The following is a 22,528-nucleotide window of genomic DNA, read 5'->3' as shown; positions in this document are numbered from 1 at the left end:
TTTCCAGTCCTTTTTTTTTTTTTTTTTTTTTTTAACAACCTTTTTTCCCTCTCTCTCCAAGGTTGTTCCTTAACAAGGGCTTAAGAAGTGACTAAACCCAATTCATTTGCTGTTCATTGTGGGAGTGAATTGAGGACTTGGATTGGAATTTTGGGGGGTTGTTGCTTTTATCACTTGTTCAGTGTATGTACTGACCATGCACAGTGTGCTGGGCTGAGCGGGATACTGAGGTGTCTGCTCTCCAGTTTTGTTCCTTATGGGGCAAGACGCATATGATCAAAATTAAGGTTTTATCATACCTCCACTTTAGACATCACACCTTCCTTGAATGGGACAGAGAGCACCTCAACGTGGAGACAAAGTGCATCCTGTTTGTTCTGTCACTCACTTCGGGCGGGGGGGAGGGGGGATTTGAATGTGTTGGTTCACAGTAAGGTAACCAACTCATCCCAGTTCTCAAGACGAATGGCTCCATCATGGGAACACCTTCTGTCCCACACGAACCAGGTCATTCCATTTCATAGTGAGGGAGATGTGTAGGGTAGAGCAGAAGGTTAGGCAAAGGAGGAGGAGGAAACTAAGACAATTGACAAAAACCTATTCCCTGGGCAAAATTCTTGGAAAGGAAAGCAGTGCAGGGGAGCGAGTGACTCACTCTTGACCTCTATGGTGACTGCAAAATAAAGCCTTCCAGTTCTCCATGTTATGCCCCTTTAGGTCACCGAATGCACTGTGGGTGCTCTCTCTCCTTTGGGATTCTATTATAGGTGTAGTGTTGAGAATGGGTTCATGGCTTTTTTGTTAAAAAGCTGCAGAAGAAGAATGAATTGTGCCAGTTCATCAAATTGGGATTAGGATTTGGTAAGAGAGGGGCCAAGTCATTCACTACTGACCACCAGCTTTGTGCCTATACTTGACATAAATAATCTCATTTAGTCCCTGTTATTCAAGTTAAGCCCCAGAAGTTTAAAGTAATTTGCTCAGAATTATAAGTCCAGAGCTGGGATTGGAACACAGCACTTCCCAGCCCAGGTCATTCACTCTTCCCCAATGCTCATGGAAGAAAGATGGAGACAGACTTGTCTGGCCTCATCTTCTCTTTGCTCCAGTGAACACACCATGGAGTCTTTAAGGAGGAACCAGGTCCTAGATCCAAACTTCTTGTCAGGATTCAAGCACCTTCCAGCTCCTGCCCACCTCAGGTGTTGTCTTGCCTCCTCTTGGCCCTTAGGTGCCAAGTCCTCTTTGCCAGGCAGACTGTTTGATATGCTGCTCCCTTGTCTGGAAGCCTCTCTCCTTCACTCCTCTGCCTGCTCATCCTTCGGGAGGCACATGTTCCTGGGAAAGCTTTCCCTTTTGAGCCGGCTGTCCTCTCTGAGGCTTTCATAGCACCTGTGTTCCAGCCCAGAGCCTATTCTGTGAGCCTGCAGGCATGATTCAGTACCTTAAATGGTAACCACGTTGGTAATAAATATCTGTTGAATTAATGAGTAAAAACAATTACACCCACTACAAAATGCAGTGAATTAAAATGTAAGTCAGATCATGACACCCCTGTGCTCACAGTGCCATGATATCTGCTATAGGGAAAGACAAGTCATGCCAGTGGCCTCAAGGCCTGGTGTGGTCTGGCCCTCGACCTGCCTGGCCTCGTCTGGTACTAGGAGTCTTTTTTCTCACTGCTTTCTACTCTCCTTGCTGTTTCTCGGATGGCCAAGGTACACTCCTACTCTAGGACCTTTGCATTGATTGTTCCGTCTTCCAGAACATTCTTAGTTGTTCCTTAGACTTCCCTATCTCCTTCTGTAGGTCTTAAATTCAGATGTTAATTCAGTGAAATTAATTCTGACTCACTCCCCCATTGTAAATGCTTTATTTTCCTTCATAACTATATCACCAGCCTGCATTTATGCATCACTTAGTCAGTGTTTCCCAAACTTTTGACATATGTGTACCCCTTCTATAATTTTCGTAACACTGAGTACCCCTCGTACTCATGAGAACATAGAATTAGGCGCAGCTAAGCACGGTGCAGTGCATATCCCCACCAAACTCCGGTGCAATGCGTACCCCCACCAAACTCTTCCCGTACCCCTGGGGGTACGTGTACCACACTTTGGGAAAGTCTGAGTCTTAATTTTTTTTTTTTAATATTTCCCCCCTGTAATCTGAGGAATGTGTTAGTAAGGGTTTTGTCTGTTTTCTTCATTCTAAAATTCCAACACATTGAAGAATGCCTGGCACATGGTAGGCATTCAGAAAATATTTATTGACTGAAGTAAATTAAATTGAATGCTAAGGCCTATTCTGTTTTTAGTCCGTGCAAGAGAGTAAAGAAGGGTAAGAAGTGTTGTACAAATTTCAGATTCCAGAACCTTCCTGAGGCACCTAAGCTTGTGTTGCTCTCTCTGTCTTTCCACAGAATTCATGCACGTGGTTAGGTTTAAAGAGTTGTTCAAATCATACTGATTGTCATTGACATTCTAACTCTTATTTCTCCAAGGACTTGAACTTCTAGCCATGTGTATATATAGGATCAGATCGAAGTAGTGGCTTGTCAACAAAAGTAAGAGTTTTATTTTTTGCCTGACAAAGCAAGATTTTTATTTATTTTTAAAATATAGATTATTGATTTCAGAGAGGAAGGGAGAGGGAGAGAGAGAAAAATAAACATCAATGATGAGAGAGAATCATTGATTGGCCGCCCTCTGCATGCCCCACGTCATGGATCGAGCCCTCAACCCAGGCATGTGCCCTAACCAGGAATTGAATCTCTACCTCATGATTCATAGGTCAGCACTCAACCACTGAGCCATGCTAGCTGGGCAAAAAGCAAGTGCTTTAGAAGCAAGCTTCCCTTTCACGTCAGGGGCAGATCTGTTAGCTTCAACTACGGCTCAGTTGCTTCCATGTACAGTTTTCTTTTTGGACTCTGACAAGTAAAGGGGCTGTTTGTAATTTAAACTACCCTTTTGGCCTTTAAGTTGGGCTGCGAGGACTCTCACTGCTGTGCAAACCAGTGAATAATAGAATCAACTTGCAATTTCTACAGCCAAATCTCTTCATGTGCAATGTTCTCTCAGCAGTCCATTCCTCATAAATTGTTTTTTGACACTTGAAAATTTTACTCTAGTGTTTTTCTGTCAACGGTTCAGACACTTATCTTTTTAACTCAGCTGTTTATAAGTTTCCCCAGCCCAGGTCCCAGGCTTCTGTCTCTCGAAGAGCCTAGTACCACTACCATTTAAAAAAAAAAATCAGTTTCACACTTTCTGTGTACAGTTTTTAAGACCAAATTACTTATGTATCTTTATTTTTCAATAAAGTTTTTTATATCATGCCAATTTCATTATAGAAATCAGAATCAACAATGTGAATATGATGACAGGCAACAGTCATCTTTTGTTTTAACAAACTTTTTCAAATATATGAAAAAGGTGAGAGAAATGTACAGTAGAAACCCTCCACCTACACTCTACAATTAACAATTTGCTTTATTCTATGACATATCAATCCATGAATATCCATCAGTTCACCTTTATTATGCATAAAATATTACTTAATCCTTAGACGTTTTAGCATGATACCATTAGCTAGAGTTCAGTACTGATCACCAAATCAATTGTGTTTATGTCTTTTTTTATCTATAACATTACTTATTTACTACCTGTCTCTCCACCTGAATATAAGCTCACTGAAGGGAGCTTCATTCATGCTTGTCAGTTCACTGATTTATCATCAGCTTCTAAGTTGTTGCCTGGTTCATAGTACATGCTCAATAAATGTGCTGATGTTGAATGAGTGAAGGTATTTAAAAACCTATGGTGTGCCCAGCCTGTGTGGTTCAGTGGTTAAACATTGACCTATGAACCAAGAGTTCATGGTTCTATTCCTAGTCAGGCACATGCCGCGGTTGCAGACTCCATCCTTAGTGGGGGGCGTGGAGGAGGCTGCCAATCAGTGATTCTCTCTCATCACTGATGTTTCCCTCTCTCTCTGTCTCTCTCTCTCCCTCTCCCTCTCCCTCTCCCTCTCTCTCTCTGAAATCAATAAAAATATATTTAAAAAAAACAAACCTGTGATGTTAGGATTTTAAAAGTTTGTGTCACTGATTTGTTTCCATTCTTCCCAATATCAACTTTTTGTTTATCAGTTCAATAAATATTTATTGATCACCTATAATATACCAGACCTAAGCAAGGTTCTGGGATAGAGTGATGAGCTGCCTTGAAAAAATAGCCTTTGGTTTGAAGGTTTTTGTATAAAGAGCATGATGGTAGTGGTAGTTTAGACATAGCCACTGTTGCCTCATAATGTAGATCTACCTACAAATCAATCTCATCAGCTAATTAAGCATTCCTTGTTGACGTAATCATGCATTCAAAGCATATTTTCTGTTTTTCTACTGTGTTCTGGGAATTCATAGACACTTAAACATGGCCCAGTCCTCAGAGAGCCTGCAATCTATCAGGGCAGATGGTGGTGTACGGTGGGGCTCTAACTCTTCAGATCTGAGAGGAAGGGGAAATCCCTCAACTGGAAGGTGATGGGTGCCAGGACTTAAAGGGAGGAGGAAGTGATAGATGTGCCAAGTGTATGTCAGCATGAGATAAGATGGGGAAGCGTGGCATTGGGAACCCCCAGAAGGTCTCGTACAGCAGCGGTATTAGTGGAAGGCTGACCTGAAATGAAGCTGAAGGATAGGTGTGCGCCCTGCTTCATCCTGAAAGAGATGGAGTCTCTCAACAGAAACCTGCTATCTTCACGTGTTCCTTTCAAAGACCATCTGTTTAAGCACCACCGAGGATGAATTAGAGTGAAGGAGCAGAGAGAAAGGGGCAAGGCTGGAGATTCAGAGATTGCTTATACATCCACTACAGCGTTTACAGGGGTTCAGTGATCTGTGTTATATGCATTGGGTATACCAGTGAACTGACAAGCATGAATGAAGCTCCCTTCATTGAGCTTATAATCAACTGGAAAGACATGTAGATCACCAAGAATTGGGATCATCTTAAATATCGGTGCTAGGGTGTATCACGCAAGATTTATGTCATTTAGACTTGACATAAGGATTTGTTGGCTCTTCCCACTGGGAATTGTTGAAAGCAGCTTTAGATAGCTTAATTTTGGGCTTGAAAGATGTCTTTATTCTCTCCATTTCTTGGCTTTGCATTTCTCTGGATTGGCATCTTTCTCAGGAACTGTCCTCACATGGGCACACAGATGACATCTATAGCTCTCGACTTCTACCCTGCCATCTCTATAAATGGAGCAAAAGGACAGTGACTTCAAACGTAGCTCTGACTGGTCCTAGAGCAACTCTGATCGGCGGGGCTTGCATCATAAACCCATCATTCAACTAAGCTCAGGTCAGGTGGAGCCCTCTGGATTATGTGCCCTATTCTCAGAGGCAGCGAGAGTGGGGACAACGGAGGGCTCAGGATTCTGTCTGAATGAAAAAGATCCGAATGGCCTGGGAGGAAGGTCAGTTAGTTCTACAGAGTCATGCTGTCAGCCCAAAATGTGGCATTGTGGCTGATGAGATAAGTCATCCACTGATGTATTGCGTTAGCAGGCAGCGATGAGCTGTGGTTATTAACCCAGAAAGGCACCTGTGGCACATTGTGAAAGTGAAAAAGTTCCCAAAAGAGGAGATATAAGAGGATCCAAATTTGATTTGAGGATAAAAAAAGATCCCTGAGTCTAGGGCCCTGTTTGGCAAACTGCAGCTCCTGAGCCACATGCAGCTCTTTGGCCCCTTGAGTGTGGCTCTTGTACAAAATACCATGGCCTGAGCAAGTCTGTTTTGAAGAAGTGGTGTTAGAAAAAGTTTAAGTTTAAAAAATTTGGCTCTCAAAAGAAATTTCAATCGTTGTACTGTTGATATTTGGCTCTGTTGACTAATGAGTTTGCCAACCACAGTCTAGGGAAAAAGCCCGTTAACAGTGGTTATGTCTAGGTGGTAAGATGATGGATGACATCTTTATTTTCCTTATTATCTTTCTCTGTTCTCTGAAAAAAAGTTATACACTGAGGGTATATCTCTATTATAAACAAGAAAAAAACACCTTTCTATTTTGGGGAAAAGAAAACTTATCTATTGCAGAAGCCTTGGTAAGAATTGATGAGGCCAGAACTAAGAATGGTGGAGAAAGGAGGGGAGAGTTGAGAGAGTTGTGAGAAGCTAACCCTCAGGACTTGCTGGTTGATTGGCTGAGGGAGGGGCCTAGGCTGGCTCTGGGGTCTCTGCTCTTGGTGACCTGGAGGCAGGGGGTACCAACACTGTAGGCCCAGCTGCAAATAAAGACCAGCTGACATCTGTTAAAGCGAATATTTACACTTCTTAGAGATTTTGAGGTCTTGGTGGAAAAACAGACCTTGGAGATTTATGCCACTGAAATAAAGATCCATTTGACTCAATAAAATTTTTGAATTACATTTTAAGAAGAAGACATTACTGCATGGTGTACATATAGTGTATATCTTATTCAGTAGTAGTAAGTTCTGTGAGGGCAGAAAATCATCTTTTGGTTGGAATCTCTGAATACCTAGCATGTAACCTGGTTGTAGAAGTGGTGCTTTAAAATGTTTGCCATTGAATGAATTATTGAAGCTAAATTAACATTCGTTTTAATAGAAGCCATCACCATAATTTGCTCAGGAAACTCATCAAATTGATTTATAATCATTTGTAAATAGGCTCTTCCAAAGTACTTAAAATAATGTTTTCTTAATTTTTTAAAAAAATGTTTGTCCTAAATTATTTTAAGACCATTGTTAATATTTAGCAAATCCCCTCTAATTTATAGATGTAAAAAAACCTGGTCCTACCTAAAGATGGCATAAATTGCTGAAGAAACTGATATATTTTTCCTGTATATTTTATGTATATTTCTGTCTACCTTATAATATTATTTTCCTCCATAGAATGTTTACCACTATAATTCACAGAGCCCAGAAAATATATTATTTGGACTACGAGTCTATATATTAAAAGTGCTTTTAGGAGCTTGGGCTCTGAAACCAGCTGGTCTGGTTTTGAATCTCAGCATTGTGGTGTGTAGACATGGGTAGTTTAAGCAACTCTCTTTGTCTTTCCATCTGTACAAACATAACCAAGAGGTCATTGGTTCGATTCCAGGTCAGGGCACATGCCCGGGTTACAGGCTTGACCTCCAGGAGGGAGTGCTCAGGAGGCACCCAGTCAATGATTCTCTCTCATCATTGATGTTTCTCTCTCTCTCTATATATATATATATCCCTCCTCTTTCCTCTCTAAAATCAATAAAAACACATATTTTAAAGAAGCACATGTTTATCTCCTGGGACAGAGTGATTTCCAAAAGTACAGATTTCCTGTGTCCCATTTGTGATGGGATTTCTTTGATTTCCCTTGAAATATGTAAATACCTTCTCTTAGAAACCGCTCAACACAGCTAAAGTCCGTGTTCCCATCTTAAGGCAGAGCAAAAAGGCAAAGCATGGATCTCCACAAAAAGGTCATTTCAGGTAGCATCAGCCTGTACTTGGGCTTTTGATTCATCACCAAGCTGCCGGTCAGCTCCTTGGAAGTAACCTAGGCCTGCCTTACTGTTATTTCCAAGTCACCTGTGAGGCAGATTCAGCTGAGCAGCCCTGCTGCAGGCTCCCAGGTCCATGCCTGGTACCTGGAAGAAACATGGAGGGTTGAACCATTCTCATGACATGTGGCGGTGTCGTTCCTAAGCTCTGCTGGTAGTTCTCTGTAAGTCTCACCTTACTGGTTATTGATCCTCAAGTTCACATCTCCAGACAAGAGAATAGAGTTAAAGTGTTTGGATGAAAACTAAATAAAGGAGACGTAATCTTCGTAATTCATTCTTTATACAGTGTCATAGTTGATATAGCAACAAATTATGGTCACAATGCAACAAAGGCCTGTCATTCCTCTCAAATTTTAGAACACATTATTTATTCGCCCTCCCTCTCACTATTCAGACTATGCCCTAGAGCAGCGGTCACCAACTGGTGGTCCAAGGACCACTGGTGGCCCGTGAGGTCCGAAAGGTTGGCAACCACTGCCTTAGAGGGATCTTTGACACAAAAATATAAAATCGTATCAGTTGTTTTTTCTTTTTTGGGTTTGACGATTGTTTTATTTTTTTACTACACCTGAGTGTATTTTAACGTGAAATAAAACCTATTGTTTTCAATGCTAGATTGTTTCATTTAAAAAAAAAAATGCCCACACAGGGACTAGATCACTGAACTGTATGAAGCTTTGGTCACCACATAAATTTTCTGAAGATAAAAAAACGTAACCTCAAAGGTGTCAGATCCTATTTCAGAGTTTTTACAATTAACCAAAGGTTTACAGAGAAATATTTGAAGCTGCCTTCTGAGTGCAAGTGGGCTCTCTTCCCACCCCGGGTGCTTTCAGTTCCCTCCCCTCCAGCTCCTCAAAAAAGACACCAGCGATTGCCTCTTGTTGGCAGTAGAATTTATTCAGTAATTTACTTTCCAGCCAACTGCAGCCAATGTCCTCGCCTCTGGGCACTTGTTCAAAAACACAGAAATGAAATAACAGATTGGCAAGACCACCGAAACACCCTGGTCACAACCCCATTATCTCCTCGTTCTGTCACACCCACTAGGCAAAAGCCTGGGAGACTGGATGGTGATAATGCAGTATTTATGCAGCCCATTCTGTTCCCACAGTTCAGGCTTCCCGCCAGGGCTCCTTCCTTCATCTTCACTCTGGGTGTCAGAGAGAGGGCCCAGGCTTCCTCCCTCCTTCATCTTCACTCTGGGTGTTAGAGAGAGGGCCCAGGCCTCCTCCCTTCTTCATTCTCACTCCAGGTTCTGGAGAAGGGCCCTGAGCTCAGATCCCTAGGCCTTCCCTGTGCCTGCCTCGCCCATCTCAGGGTTGCGGAGCTGGTTCTCTGCCTGGAAAAGGGCTCCTGTGTCCTGAGAAAACGAGCCAGACAAAGGAATCCACTTGCTTCGTTTGTTGACCACCCACACCAGTGAAGAGGTCATGTTGAATGAATATGTTCCAGGTGGATTTTACTGGATGTCGAGGATGGCTTCACTGAAGTTATTTATAGCTGCTCTGTGCGAGTCAGAGTAAGACAGAGTGCTGGCTTCATTTAACAGTGTGGGGCCATCTCCTTGAAAACGGGGTTTCTCTGGACAGAATGGATGTCCAGGAGAGGAGGGTCTTTTTAACCAGAGGGAATTGTTTTCTGATTGTTGTCTTCTGGGGAAAATATTTTAAAATTGTAGGCACAAGAGACAAATGTCTGAAGAGGGTTAGGGGATGCATTTCTCCTTATCAAGTTAAACTAGTGAAGTTTTAGAGCTTGAATTATGAGAGGTCCAGAGGAAAATGCCTCTTCTCTTCCATAGTCTGTCCTGTAGACTAGACACTGTCTTTGGGGTCGTTGGCTCTTTGGGGTGGTTGACATCTCAGTGGGCTCCACCTTTTTATTCTTCATTCCGATCATCAGTTCATACAGCCCCTTAAATTACCTCTTTCACTAGTAATTCTTAGAGGGTTGGGATGATGATGTTTGGTTTTGTCTCCAAACCCACTCGAGTGTGGGGGGCTCCCCAACAGCACCCTCAACCTTATTGAGAACCACTGATTCAGCCCTGCTTCCTACAGAGTTCTGGTCACTAGTGGTAAAGCCCGGATGAGGGCATTTCTATCAGGAGACAGTAGCCTTGTTCTGAGGAAGCAGAAAAGAGGAGAGCACACAGCTGAATGCTTTTTAGACAAATGTGTTTTCCACTAAAAAAAAAAAAAAAAAAAAGGCAGGATTTGGCTCAGGTTAATCCACCTTGAAGAGAATTACTCTCAGTGAAAGTTCTGCTGGGGATGTGTTAGGGTAGCCATCCCTCACCCCTCCCAGGGAAGAAAGAACAGGGTAAGAGGAAAACGTTTAGTTATGTGCGAGATGGCTTGTATTGAATTTGTAACGGTCGTTGCTCCTTGCTGATTAAATCCTAACCACCCTGCTCTTTTCTGTCCACGTCAGCTCACACCCCAGACAACAGCTTCCTGGGCTTCGTGGTGGAGCAGCACCTGAACTCCAGCGACGTCCACCACATCAACGAGATCAAGAGGCAGAACCAGTCCCTCGTGTATGGCAAAGTGGACAACTTCTGGAAGGTGAGTCAGTCTGTTTCCACCTCTCTCTTTCTTTCTCTCTCTCTCTCTCTCTCTCTCTCTCTCTCTCTCTCTCTCTCTCTCTCTCTCTCTCTCTGTTTGAAAAGACTCTTGTTGGTTAATTTCACTTCACTTTGATCCAGGGAGTAATCAAGCCCAGTGCTCAGTGCTTCTAATCTGCTTAGAAGTAAAGAAGACCGTGCAGGGATTTGGTTGCTCTGAGTCTGAGTGTCTGGTAAAGGCTGTCCCAGCTCCTCTGCACGGTGCTGCCCAGCACAGCCCTTCACTCCCTGTGTGTTGGAGTGACACGTTACGGCCTCTTTCATATCCTGCACTTGCTCCCGAAAGCCAGTTCCCACAGAGGCTGGGTTTCTTTCCGGAGCAAAGCATTGCACAGAGACCTTTGCCAAGTCTCGTCTCTGCCTTTTGCGAGATGATATGGAAAGACAGGCACTCTGTTTGCCTGAGGAGGGCAGGCCTTCACATCCATTCGGCTGTAGTCAGCACACACGTTGGTCAGCTTTCCATTAACGGGGAAAGGAAAATGCCTGCCAGGACTGACTGTGGGCGATTAGCTCAGGGAGATCTTAAACAAAACAACATCCTTGGCCACGGATTGAGCCAGGTTTTCCACAAGCGCTGGGCTATTGGGCCTCAGAAAGCCCTTGGTGCTCCTGGATGGTTTCCAGAGCACATCTGGGGAAGGTAAGACAGGAAAGGAATCTATTGCAGTGTGACCTATCGACATGATGTATCTTTTCTACGGGTGGTCTGCGAATATCATAATTACTTTTGAGGATGTATTTGTGTGGGAGGAAACAGACTCCCAAGAGTTCAAAACCTGCTTCTTTCTAAACATAAAAGGTAATTGCTTTCTGAATGGTCAGGAACTTTGGTGTCATATGTTCAGGTCTTGCTCATTGAGGAAGTTAGAAGTCAGCCCACTGAGGCAGCACATGTGATGGACAGGGTCTGGACTCCCTGCTGTGGGTTTTCTGGTCCATGTTCAGAAAAGGTAAAGCACTGTGATGGGCCTTCAGTTCTAAAATGCTAACTGCAGAAGAGATGATGAAATCGGCCCATTTCCATGGAAGCAGATTTAATTCCAGATAATAATTCTCTTTGCTATATAGGCTAGGATTCTGTCTTCCTGTAGTTCTGAGTTTCTCCCCCCTGCCCCGCCCCTTCCCCGGGGCAGTTTCACCCTAAGAGACATGTGGTAGGTCTGACTGTGGGGGAAGTACTTCTGCCATCTAGTGGGCAAAGGTCAAAAATGCTGCTAAACATCTGGCAGAGCACAGGACTATCCACAATAGGGAATATGTGGCACAAAATATTAGTGATGTTGCGTGAGATGCTGAAGCCCGGGCTGGTAAATAAGATTTTCTTCCTACATATGTTACTCCACATTTTCTCCTCTCAAGTAAAATAAAATCAGGCTAGACTATAATGGTTACTTATACGCTCTCTACAGGTTATCTGTAGTTTTCCCATGAATTTGTACATCTTTGTATCAAAATTTGCCATGTTAACAGAGCATCACTCAGCTGACTTTCAGCACAACTTGTGCTAAAAAGTACATGTTGAGCCCTGCCTGGTGTAGCTCAGTGATTAGAGTTTGTCCTGTATACCTCAGGGTCATGGGTTCGATTCCTAGTCAAGGATACATACCTTGGTTGCAGGTTCATCCCTGCCCCTGGTTGGGGGAGGGGAGAGCATGTGGGAGGCAACCAATCAATGTGTCTCTCTCACATCAATGTTTCTCTCTACCCTCTGTCTCTCTTCCCCTCCCACTCTCTTGGAAAAAATATCCTCAGGTGAGGATTAACAAAAAAAACAATAAGGATACATTGAGTGTTCCCATTTCTAAGCTTGATTGTGAAATGAATGGATTGTGGCACGCGTTTGGGGAGATGTGGGTTCTTTAAAAGTGCAAGTGGCTTCTCCCCTCAGCACCCGCCCAAAGAAAATAGTTTGCATGCCTCAGTGAACTTGACCTTCACATTGTATCACTTCCATTTTGAAACCAAGTGCAGCTTTCTCCTGGGTGCTTCTGGCTGCTTTATGGATTTTCCTAGAAAACGAAAATAATAAATTAGTTATGAATGTTTTGGGGTCTTCTTTTCTTGGATAAGATAAGGCTGCCCTTCTCTGCCCCATCCCTAGTTTTCTAGGGCCACGCTGGTTCTCACACCTGCTCTTAACCAATTACCCCTTCTCATCCCTATCACAGCATCCTCTTCCTCTCATGTAATTTTAATCCTTTTGTGATCACATATTTACCTTTTTCTGTCACTCTCTGCTTAATTGCTAGACTGTAAGCTCTTTGATGGAAGAAATCAATGATTTTGCTTTACCCAACATAACAGGTGCCAGTCTCCTTTTGATTTCATTAAATGTGATTTACCTGGCGATCCCAGGATATGACTTGGAATGTGTTTTACTTTGGGTATTGCCCTGTGCTCACTAGTCCCAGGGACATAGAAGAGAGGATTGGAGGGAAAGGATTGGAGCCATTATTGTGCAGATTTTGCAGACCCATAGAGGTTTTCAGAGCCTGTGGCAACATTAGCAGCGAGGGGCCTGGGAAGAAAACCCGGGCTCTAGGCCAGCTCTGCTGTCCCCTGCATGATTTCTGGGCGGGCACCTCTGGAGTCTGTGTCCTCACTTGTATGCATGAAGGATTGGTAAATAGGAATGAATTATTGCACAATAACACAGCGGACCTCAAAATAATTATGCTGAGTGTAAGAGCAAAACATAAAAAAGAGTATGATTCTGGGTATATAAAACTCTCAAAAATTCAAACCAATGCATAATGACAGAAAGCAGGCGGGTGGTTGCCTGGGACAGGGTGAGCGAGGTGAGTATGCTCACTATCTAATTGTGGGGATGGCTTTAGGACATGTCCATATATGCACACTTACAAAATTGTATGTTTTAAATATGGGCAGTTTATTATGTGCCAGTTAAACCTCAACAGTGCTGTTAATGTACATTAAAGTTGGCAAGACATGATCTTAGGGGCCAAATTTGGCCTGTGGCCTACATGCTAAAAATGGCTTTTCCATTTTGAAAGGCATGAAAAACAACCACCAGAATCTAAAACAAAAGAATATGTGGCAGACTTATGTGTTCCCACAAAGTCTAAAATATTTGACATCTATCCCTTTACAAAAAGTTTGCCAGCCCCTGGATGAGATCATTATTTACCTATGTTCCCTGTAGTCCTGGCCAGGGTCCAGCTACTGTGGGAAGTCAGGGGGCCACCCAGTATGGGTCCCACCAACCATAGTAGCTCTGAGTTATCTCTGGTGTAGATTCGGATGTCCAGTCTGAGTTCACTAGAAAAAGTGTTCAACTACTTTAACCATCTAAAAATAAATCTTGAAAGTCTCCAGACTAGGTAACCTCTGAGTCGGAGAAAGAATTCCATTCTAAAAACTATGTAATTAGCTCATTCACTAATTTGGTTGACTTGGGCTTAGTTTAAATTAATGCAAAATTGGAAAGAGGAGTAGTTTGAAGAAATGCCATTTTATTTCCTCATAGGAATTAACTTGTCTTAGTTTTATATTGCCTTAATAACCCCCCAAAGACCTTTGTAATCTGAGGGCTCCCAGATAGCTAGAGGGTGCAGCCGGGCTGAGGGAACACCCCCAACACCTATGCACAAATTTTGTAACTGGGCCTCTAGTTAAAAAATGTACTGAAATCCTTGAAAAGAACACCTCTTGATAAGTAGGTTAAATCTTGTTGTCCTGCTTATTCTTTAATCTGCTTGGCCAGACTTTTCTTCCCAGATAATTTATAGATCAACCAAATTTAAGCTCACCATAAGTGAAATGGGCATACATTCTGAAAAAAAATGAAATTGGAGTACGTTTGGTTGAATTTGCTGGGAAAGCAGTATGATTATAGCTAATGGTTCTGGTTCCAACCAGAGGAGCATTTAGATCCCTATATCTCCCCCAGTTTATTTCCTTTGAAGGAAAGTCAATCAGTAAGAGTGACTTTGGCTTAGTAAAAGTGTCAGCCCTTGGACTGAAGGGTCCTGGGTTCCATTCCACTCAAGGGCACATATTGATACTTCAGTTTCAGGCTCTATCCTTGGCCCTGGTCGGGGCACGTGTGGGAGGCGACCAATCAATCTGTCTCTCTCATGTTGATGTTTCTCTCTTTCTGTCTCTCCCTCTCCCTTCCACTCTCTCTAAAAAAGCAATGGAAAAAATATACTTGGGTGAGGATTATCAACAACAAAAAGAAAGAAAAGACCTTGTCATGATCTCTTGAGATCACGATTGCCAGTGGCAGAAGCACATAGCTTTTGCCCGGGGAGGAGTCAGAGGTGCCTGTGGAGAGCTGAGCCACTCCAGGGCAGCCCGCACCAGCCCTGGTCACCTGTGCATGGCTTTTGTCTGGCTCAATTCCTGGCACATGCTCAAGTGCAGTCACATTGCAGAGCTTTCCCCCAGATTCAAGTGTCCATTTCCTGGGTGGAGAAACAGAGAAGAGAAACCAAATGCCAAGAGAAACATCAGAGATGAATCATTGGCTTTGAAAATTCCAAAGGCTATAGTCCAGAGGACTTAAGGATTTTCCCAAAATAGTGTTGGTTGCATGCTGACTATAATCTAACCTTGTGTGGAGGCAGCATAAGCACGTCAGTGTTTGATGAGCAAATATGTACAGGAATGAACACTGAGCTTAAGAGAATCTTTGGGCAGCCCCTTTTATCTGTCTCATCAGCCTATGGACTAGTCCTTGTTTCAGCAAGTTTTCTTCAGTCATCTTAAACCTATGATGTTTACTTGTCCATAGAAGAAAGAACTCTTTCTCCTTATCGTACGGCAGGTCCTTGAATAAGGCTGTTCATTCAACATCCTTTCGCTCTGATCTTGATAAAAGAAAAATAATTCTAAGAGCCACTATCTGTATAGGGTTTGAGTGTTCTCCCATGTCCACTTGTTTTTTTCAAGTTCTTCAGTGTCCTCCCACACTCCAAAGATGTGCACATCAGGTGAATTGGTGTGCCCACATCCTGCTGGGATGAGTGTGGCTGTGTGAGTGCCCTGTGATGGGAGGCTCTGGCCACCCATGACCCTGAACTGTAGACAAGAAAAGAATGATCTTGTTTTATTTATCCTTCTTAAGTGTATGTTTAACTCACTTTTATTTCATTGTTTAATATTAGAAGTGGTTTGAGTATTCATTTAGAAGTTTGGTGATTTTTTGTGACCAGAAAGATGCCATAACTCTTATTTATATAATTAGCCAATGGTAAAGTTGGTTTCGCTATACTAGTATATTATTTTCCTTAAAGTCCCATTTCCCAAGAACCTATGTGGACAATAAGGGAGAACTTGCTGTATCTGTTTCAGTTTGAAACACTGATTGAGATGGTCTGGTGCAGTTGGCGGACCTGTGGGTGGGAGCCCGTCACCCAGATTCTAATTCCAGCCACACATTCTATTCCAGCCACACCCTCCCTGGCAACTTGTCTTTGGAATTGATTTGCCCTTGGTCTCGCTTTCCTCATCTGTAAAACAAGGCAGAGGACTGAATGTTCTTTTGTTTCACTCCCCAGAGGTCTGTGATTCTATAATCTAAACTCCTTCTTGGCCTTCTCTGATTCTTTCAAGAGCAAGGGCACAGAGAAGAAAGGCTGCAGAAAAGCTTTATGAGGCATTGGAAATAGGACAGATGGGTGGTAATTGGGCCAGGCCAGGCAGAGTCCATAAAACCAGCTGCTCGAGGAGAGGAGGGGGTTGCTGTGGCTTAGTATCCAGGTGTGTAAAAAGATATTTAAGGGTTTATTCACAGTAAGCTCATGTGAGCCAACAGTTTGGGGAACTGCCAGAAATTGATAACGGACCTTCAGTTGAGGCCTAACATGGAGAATGAGGACTGGTAGTTCCCATCCATCTGAGAGCACCTACCAGCATGCTCCATTCCCTGATGCTCAGCTTGTGGGAGACTATGGAGTCAGACTGGCCACGTCCATCCTGGCTCTACCATGGCTAGCTGTGTGATCAAGCACAAGCAGGTGCCTTGGGCTCCTTTTGCCTCTGTCCTCTCGTCTGTAAAATGGCTGGTAATAAAGAAAGCCTACTTTTAAGGTTTTTATGAAGACCACATGAGTTAATAAATATAAACCTATTAGAACATTGCCTGGTATTCTTTGATGGCTGTGTTAGTTATTAATCTTATCCAGGCAAATTAGAGCCTCCTGATTAGAAGTGGGATGTGGGGTGACTCAGAGCCATGCTTTATGGAGCCTGATTGAAGAAGTTGTCATGTCTGGCCAGGGAAGAAAAGCTTGTTTGAGGCTGCAGGAGAGGGGGTGAGGTTTTTGAAGAGGGGGCAAACAAACTAGGAATCCGATTTGTCCTGGATGACCCTCAAAGGACAGAAAATAGGCTGCTAGTGAACTCGCTGAGCTTTCAAGGGATAGCAGGAAGCGTAATGCAACCTTTCAAAGATCAGGTGGGCCGCCTGGGAAGCCATTAACCTCCCATTGCTGTTGGCTGAAGGACATTGGCAGGGCTTTGGGAGAGGAGTCGCTGGTGCCAGCAGACTTTGGACTGCCTGAATTGTCCTGGCAGCCCTGAGAGTCTGCACTATGGAATGTGATGGAAAGAGCCAGGAGGGAGAGGGGCAGGAGGAACACTCCGAAGGAAAAGCTTATCCACGGGCTGGTGGTAGCAAGCAAACATTTGACTGTTCTTTCACAGGGCCTGGCCTTCTGCCTAAAGCAGCAGATACTGCCTCGGATCCCACAGACCAAATCTAACTCACAAACATTTTTTATAAGGTGGCACAATATTTGTTAAATTGGGAAGGTGCCTTGGCAAAGCTGAAATTTCTGGCTGCTCTTGATAATGTAGACGGTGTGGCAAATGGGACTCACATGCCAAAGATTGGCTGACGGAGTCACGGCTGCCCCACAGTTGGGTTAGGGTTCCAAGGATAGCAGTCCTTTGGGGGCCTGCTCTTCAGGACCCATCTGGCACCCCAGAGGTATCTGAGTTTGCAACCCTGCACTTGGGAGCCCAGGAAAAAGGCTACCATTTTTGTCTAATCTTCTCATGAATTCCATGTTTCATCTGGGCCAAACCATCCTTTGCATGACCTGTTTGGAAGTCTGTCAGGTTTTGAGGCATCAGGGTGGTCAGAAAGGAAGACCCAGCCCCCCTTTTCAGCAGGAGCCCCGGCACTTGCCATCTAACTGCGAGACTCAGAGAGTTCTCCTTGATCAGCCCCTCTCCCAGGAGCACTTTCCCATGACAGCCCAGCCCTGATTTGGGCTGCCAGAGCTTCTGCCAGGTTCGCTTATGGTTGGAACTAGGTTCCCTTCTCTGGGTTGGCAGTTAGGGAGGATGGGAAGAATGTGTGGCAGTTGACTGTCTGGGATTGTGTGCCTGGGCTTATTGCTCTTCTATGATGAATAAAGTCTTCAGACTTCCTTCCACCTGGGAGCAGGAACTCTCCTTACATACACTAGTGTGGGTCTGAGCAGGAACCTGGCCCAGTCCTCAGAGCAGCACTAATTTATGGGGTGTTTTGCTGCAATGATTTCCAGCCCATGTTCCAGGGAAAAGCGGGAAAGCTTTCACTGGTTCTTAGAATATAGGTCAGTGGTAAACAAATGTGCCCATCATAATTCCAACCGGGAACTTGTTAAACTTCCAGCTGTTAAATTCACCAGCTCCATGACCACACCCAAAGACACACCCTTTTATTTCCATGGTAAATACCAAGTTGCCTAAATTAATCTCTGGGAGGGTTCAGTCAGCTGATACTAGTTCCAATGTAGTCTCTCTCAGGAATGCTTACCTTTTAATCCAACATTTAAATAAGAATGTGTAGGAATTTGAGAAGTTACAAAGCCCTTCCATCTAGGGAAAAATTGATCCACCCTAAGGTGGAGATGAGTGGTAGACTTATTTTCATTTTATTTCAGAGAGAGGGAAAAGAGAGAAGAATTGACCTCATGGAGAAACATCTGTGAGTTGCCTCCAATATGCTCCCCCACCAGGCAACCTTTTAGTGTTCAGCCTATGCTCCAACCAACGGAGCCCACTGCTGGGGTGAGCCATAGACTTCTTGATGTCTTGCTGTTAGCTGGGACTTTAGAGAGGTCACTGATGATCCCAAGGTTTGACTAAGGAGTGGTGGAATTGCAGACCTTTTCACTGGTGGTTGCAGAGGCCTTTGAGGAGCCTGAGGTTGGAGAGTCATTTTCTGGGTGCCCCTCCGGAGAACTAGCAGGGGTTGTCTACTCTGTAGTGAACAGCAGTCCTCCCAGAGGCATAAACAGCTGAGTGCAAATTACTGCAGCTGCTAGAAGAAAACATGTTAACGTATTATGCCTGAAAAGAGATCCCTTGTGTCTGCCAGGGTCTCCTCCAAAAGCCAGGCCTGGCCTGGAGAGCCCAAGTCTGAGGCAGCCTGAGAACATCCTGAGGGCGGGGTACTTTCAGAAGGTTCTGAATCACTGCCTGCCACTCCAATAGCCTGGGATGAGTTCATTTGTGGCTCTTAGTAAACACAGCTGTTGTGGTTGTAATTTGCCTTGAGGCTTTATACTGTTACTCCAACTCTAACAGTTTGGCAATGGATAGGGGAACAATGGTGTTTGGGGATGGGAAAAAGTCTGAAGCAGAAAAGAGTAAGGGCTCTGTAGACAAAAGCCACTGAGCAAGCCCAGGCATGGGAAAGCCTGTTCCATAGAGAAGGAGGCAGCTTCCCAGGGAATGAGTGATGGAAGAATCTCGGGTCCCCAGAGAGTGAACAGCATGGGGAGGAGCCAGATGAAAGAAGGTATGAAAGTCTTGAAAGACTGTTTTGGTCAAGTGAAAAAGAGAACTTTCACTCTTGAAGAGAGGGAGACTTAAAGCCTCGGAATTTGTAATGGTCTGAAAAGCATGGCTTTCTGACTGTGATTAGGCACAGATGTATAAGAACAACTGAGATACTGTATTGATTGATACTTTTCTCTTCTCAGTGACCTCAAAGCATAGCACAGTCAGGAGGGGCTTGTGGTTGAGTGTAGGGATCCGGAGAAACTGTCCCTCATTCTCATCCAGCAACAGTGTGATTGGTCTATCAATCAGGATTCACTGTGTCCTGGAGAATAGTACAATTCGTACAGTGAGATGGAAATGAAAGGATGTGGGCAACACTTGGATGGTAGAGTACAGCATAGGTAGTATTGTAGACACAAAGTAAAAAATCTTGTCCTGGGGCCCTGCCTTCCCAGCGGACATGACTGCTCATTTAGAATGCTCCCACCATCCAAACTGGTAACTTTTTTCATGATTTGGTCCTCCTTCCCCCACCTGTTGCCCCAGTCCTGTTTTCTGGAGCAGAACTGCTAACTTCTCTTTTACAGAGAATTGGCCACTGCTTGTACTGGCCTGGCCACCAGATATGTTCAAATAGGTACCGCGAAGTTAACTCTTAACACAGTCCCCAATACAGTTCATGTGGCATCTACTACACCCAGTGTAAACCATGGTGTTCTTCCAGCTCTCCACTCCCACCCCACGAGAAGCCTCCAGACACATGGGCTCCCTGGCTTTGGCCTGAAACTTGAGCCAGCATGCCCATTATGGTTTCACTGCTGCTCCACTCCAAATGCACCCTTTCCAAAATATGTGTTCTTTGCAGCTTGCACTAGAGAATTGTCAATGGGCGTGATGGAGAACTTCCTGTCCTGCTCTAGTGGCCCTTGCAGCTGGAGAACGAAAGGGGGATCCTGTGGCTGAGGCTGGCTTGTGAGCTCAGAGACTGTTGTCTGGGCAGCAGAACTTGTTTTCATCTATCTAAAATAATAAAAGTGTAATATGCTAATTACCCTGTTTCCCCGAAAATGAAACAGTGTCTTATATTAATTTTTTCTCCCAAAGTTGCGCTAGGTCTTATTTTCAGGGGATGTCTTATCTTTCCATGCGCTAGGTCTTATTTTTGGAGGATGTCTTATTTTCAGGGAAACACAGTAGACTCGACAGCTGAACAACCTTCCAGATGTCCTTCCAGACGAAACCACCATGGCAGGGGCCAATGCAGAGGTAGTTAGGAGTAATTAGGCAGGCAAGTGGTTAGAGGCGATCAGGCAGAAAGATTAGGAGTGATCAGGAAGGCAGGCAGAGGGGTTAGAGGCAATCAGGCAGGCATGCAGGTGAGTGGTTAGGAGCCAGTGGTCCTGGATTGTGAGAGAGATGCCCGACTCCCAGTTTAGGCCCAATCCCACAGGGACTCCTGTGGGATTGGGCCTAAACTGGCAGTCGGATATTCCCAAGGGGTCCTGGATTGCTAGAGGGTGCAGGCCAGGCTGAGGGACTCCCCTCCCCCATGCAGAAATTTCATTCACCAGGCCTCTAGTCTACACTAATAAAAGAGAAAGATGCAAATTGACCGTACATTCACAACACCCACCAGCCAATCAGGAGTGAGTATGCAAATCAACCCAACAAATATGTTGGGTTGATTTGCATATGCAGGCACCTAGCAGCCAGGGGCAGAGCAGGATGATTATGTCCTCGCCATGGTGACAAAGCAGCCATTTAGCACCGCCCCAGCCAGTCTAGGCCTCTGTGCAGCATGGGAAGGCTGGAAGGCAGTGCCAGCAGCCAGGGGAAGGGAGGCCCATTCTTGCACAATCTTCATGCATCGGGTCTCTACTCTACATTAATAAAAGAGAAAGATGCAAATTTACCATACCTTCACCACACCCACCAGCCAATCAGGAGTGATTATGAAAATTAACCCAACAAAGATGGCACACACAGGTGCCAAGCGGCTGGGAACGGGACACTTGTGTCATTGCTACGGTGACGGTGCAGGCATTCCACACAGCCCAGCCTCTTTGGGCCTCTGAGCAGTGTGGGAAGGTGAAAAGGTGGCTCTGGCCAGAGCAAAGGCAGTGCCAGCAGCCAGGGTAAGGAAGTCCCATTCTTGCATGAATCTTAGTACATTGGGCCTTAGTACATTAGTCCTATCTAATAAAAGAATAATATGCAAATTGACCATCACTTCAACACACAAAGGTGGCCACCCCCATGTGGTCAAAGATGGCTGCCCCCATGTGAACACTAGATGGCCACCACAAGATGGCTGCCACAAGATGGCCAGCAGGGGAGGACAGTTGTGGGCGATCAGGCCAGCAGGGGAGGGAAGTTGGAGGGACCAAGCATGCAAGGGAGGGCAGTTGTGGGTGACCAGGCTGGCAGGAGAGGGCAGTTAGGGGTGACCAGGCTGGCAGAGGAGGGTAGTTGGGGACAACCAGGCCTTCAGGGGAGGGAAGTTGTGGGAGATCAGGCCTGTAGGGGAGGGCAGATGGGGGGACCAGGACAATAGGGAAGGGCAGTTGCAGGGGATCGGGCCTGCAGGAGAGGGCAGTTGGGAGGGACCAGGCCTGCAAGAAAGGGCAGTTGGGGGGGGGGGGAGGGTTGGCCTGCAGAGGAGGGTAGTTGGGGGGTCCAGGCCTGCAGGGAAGGGCAGTTAGGATGACCAGGTTGGCAGAGAAGGGCAATAAGGGGCAATCGGGCTGGCAGGGGAACAGTTAGACATTGATCAGACTAGCAGGGGAGTGGTTAGGAGGTGATCAGGCAGCAGGCAGAAGTGGTTAGGGTCAATCAGGAAGGCAGGCAGGTGAGTGGTTGAGAGCCAGCAGTCCTGGTTTGTAAATATATGTCTGATTGCTTGTTTAGGCCTGATCCCACCAGAATCAGGCCTAAACAGGCAGTCAAACATCCCTCTAGGAGTTCCAGATTGGAGAGGGTACAGATTGGGCTGAGGACCACCCCCACCCCACCATGCATAAATTTTATGCATTGGGCCTCTAGTATATATATAAAAGGATAAGCAACTGTAGGACCAATGGCTATGACAAACACTGACCACTAGGGGGCAGACACTCAACACAAAAGCTGCCGAGCTGCAGTGCCATGGCAGTGACAGTTCTCAGGTGATGCACCCCAGAACCAGAGAATAGGGAGCCTGATTTCTTGCAGGGCCTCATGATCCATCAGGCTGCAGGACCCCAACTCACTCCACTGATGCCCTTTGAGCCACAGTGCCACCCCAAGTGTGGTCGGCCTGGGAGAAACTGTGAGAGGTTGGCTCCAAGGCATGTCTGGCCCGTCTCACCCAGTTCTACCTCACCAGCCACCTTCTAATTAATTTCCTTTCAATGTGCATGAATCCATACACTGGGTCACTAGTATTTTATAACAAGTCTCTGCTCCTGTCTCTCTATTTACCTTCTCCACAGTCAGATTGAATAGGACACTCGACCATAGAGGTATCTGTGGAGTTCTCAAGGCAGGAATAGCAGTCAAGAGCATGGGCTGTAGAGACAGACCGGGATTC

The 22,528-nt window shown here is 45.0% G+C and overlaps 1 protein-coding gene across 4 annotated transcripts in view; it reads left to right on the top strand.

The window, feature by feature from the left end:
• MGAT5 (alpha-1,6-mannosylglycoprotein 6-beta-N-acetylglucosaminyltransferase) overlaps window positions 1-22,528 on the top strand; it is a 353,237-nt gene that overhangs the window by 255,103 nt on the left and 75,606 nt on the right. For all 4 annotated transcript variants that reach the window (XM_045575220.1, XM_045575219.1, XM_036422130.2 and 1 more), the window contains one exon: window positions 10,023-10,156. In XM_045575220.1, the coding sequence (XP_045431176.1) occupies window positions 10,023-10,156 (134 nt within the window). The remainder of the gene's footprint in view (window positions 1-10,022; window positions 10,157-22,528) is intronic.

Source organism: Pipistrellus kuhlii, unplaced genomic scaffold (assembly GCF_014108245.1).
Source record: "Pipistrellus kuhlii isolate mPipKuh1 unplaced genomic scaffold, mPipKuh1.p scaffold_m20_p_7, whole genome shotgun sequence".
Taxonomy (NCBI): domain Eukaryota; kingdom Metazoa; phylum Chordata; class Mammalia; order Chiroptera; family Vespertilionidae; genus Pipistrellus; species Pipistrellus kuhlii.
Note: the sequence above shows the minus strand (reverse complement) of the source record. Positions and strands in the feature narration are given on the sequence as shown.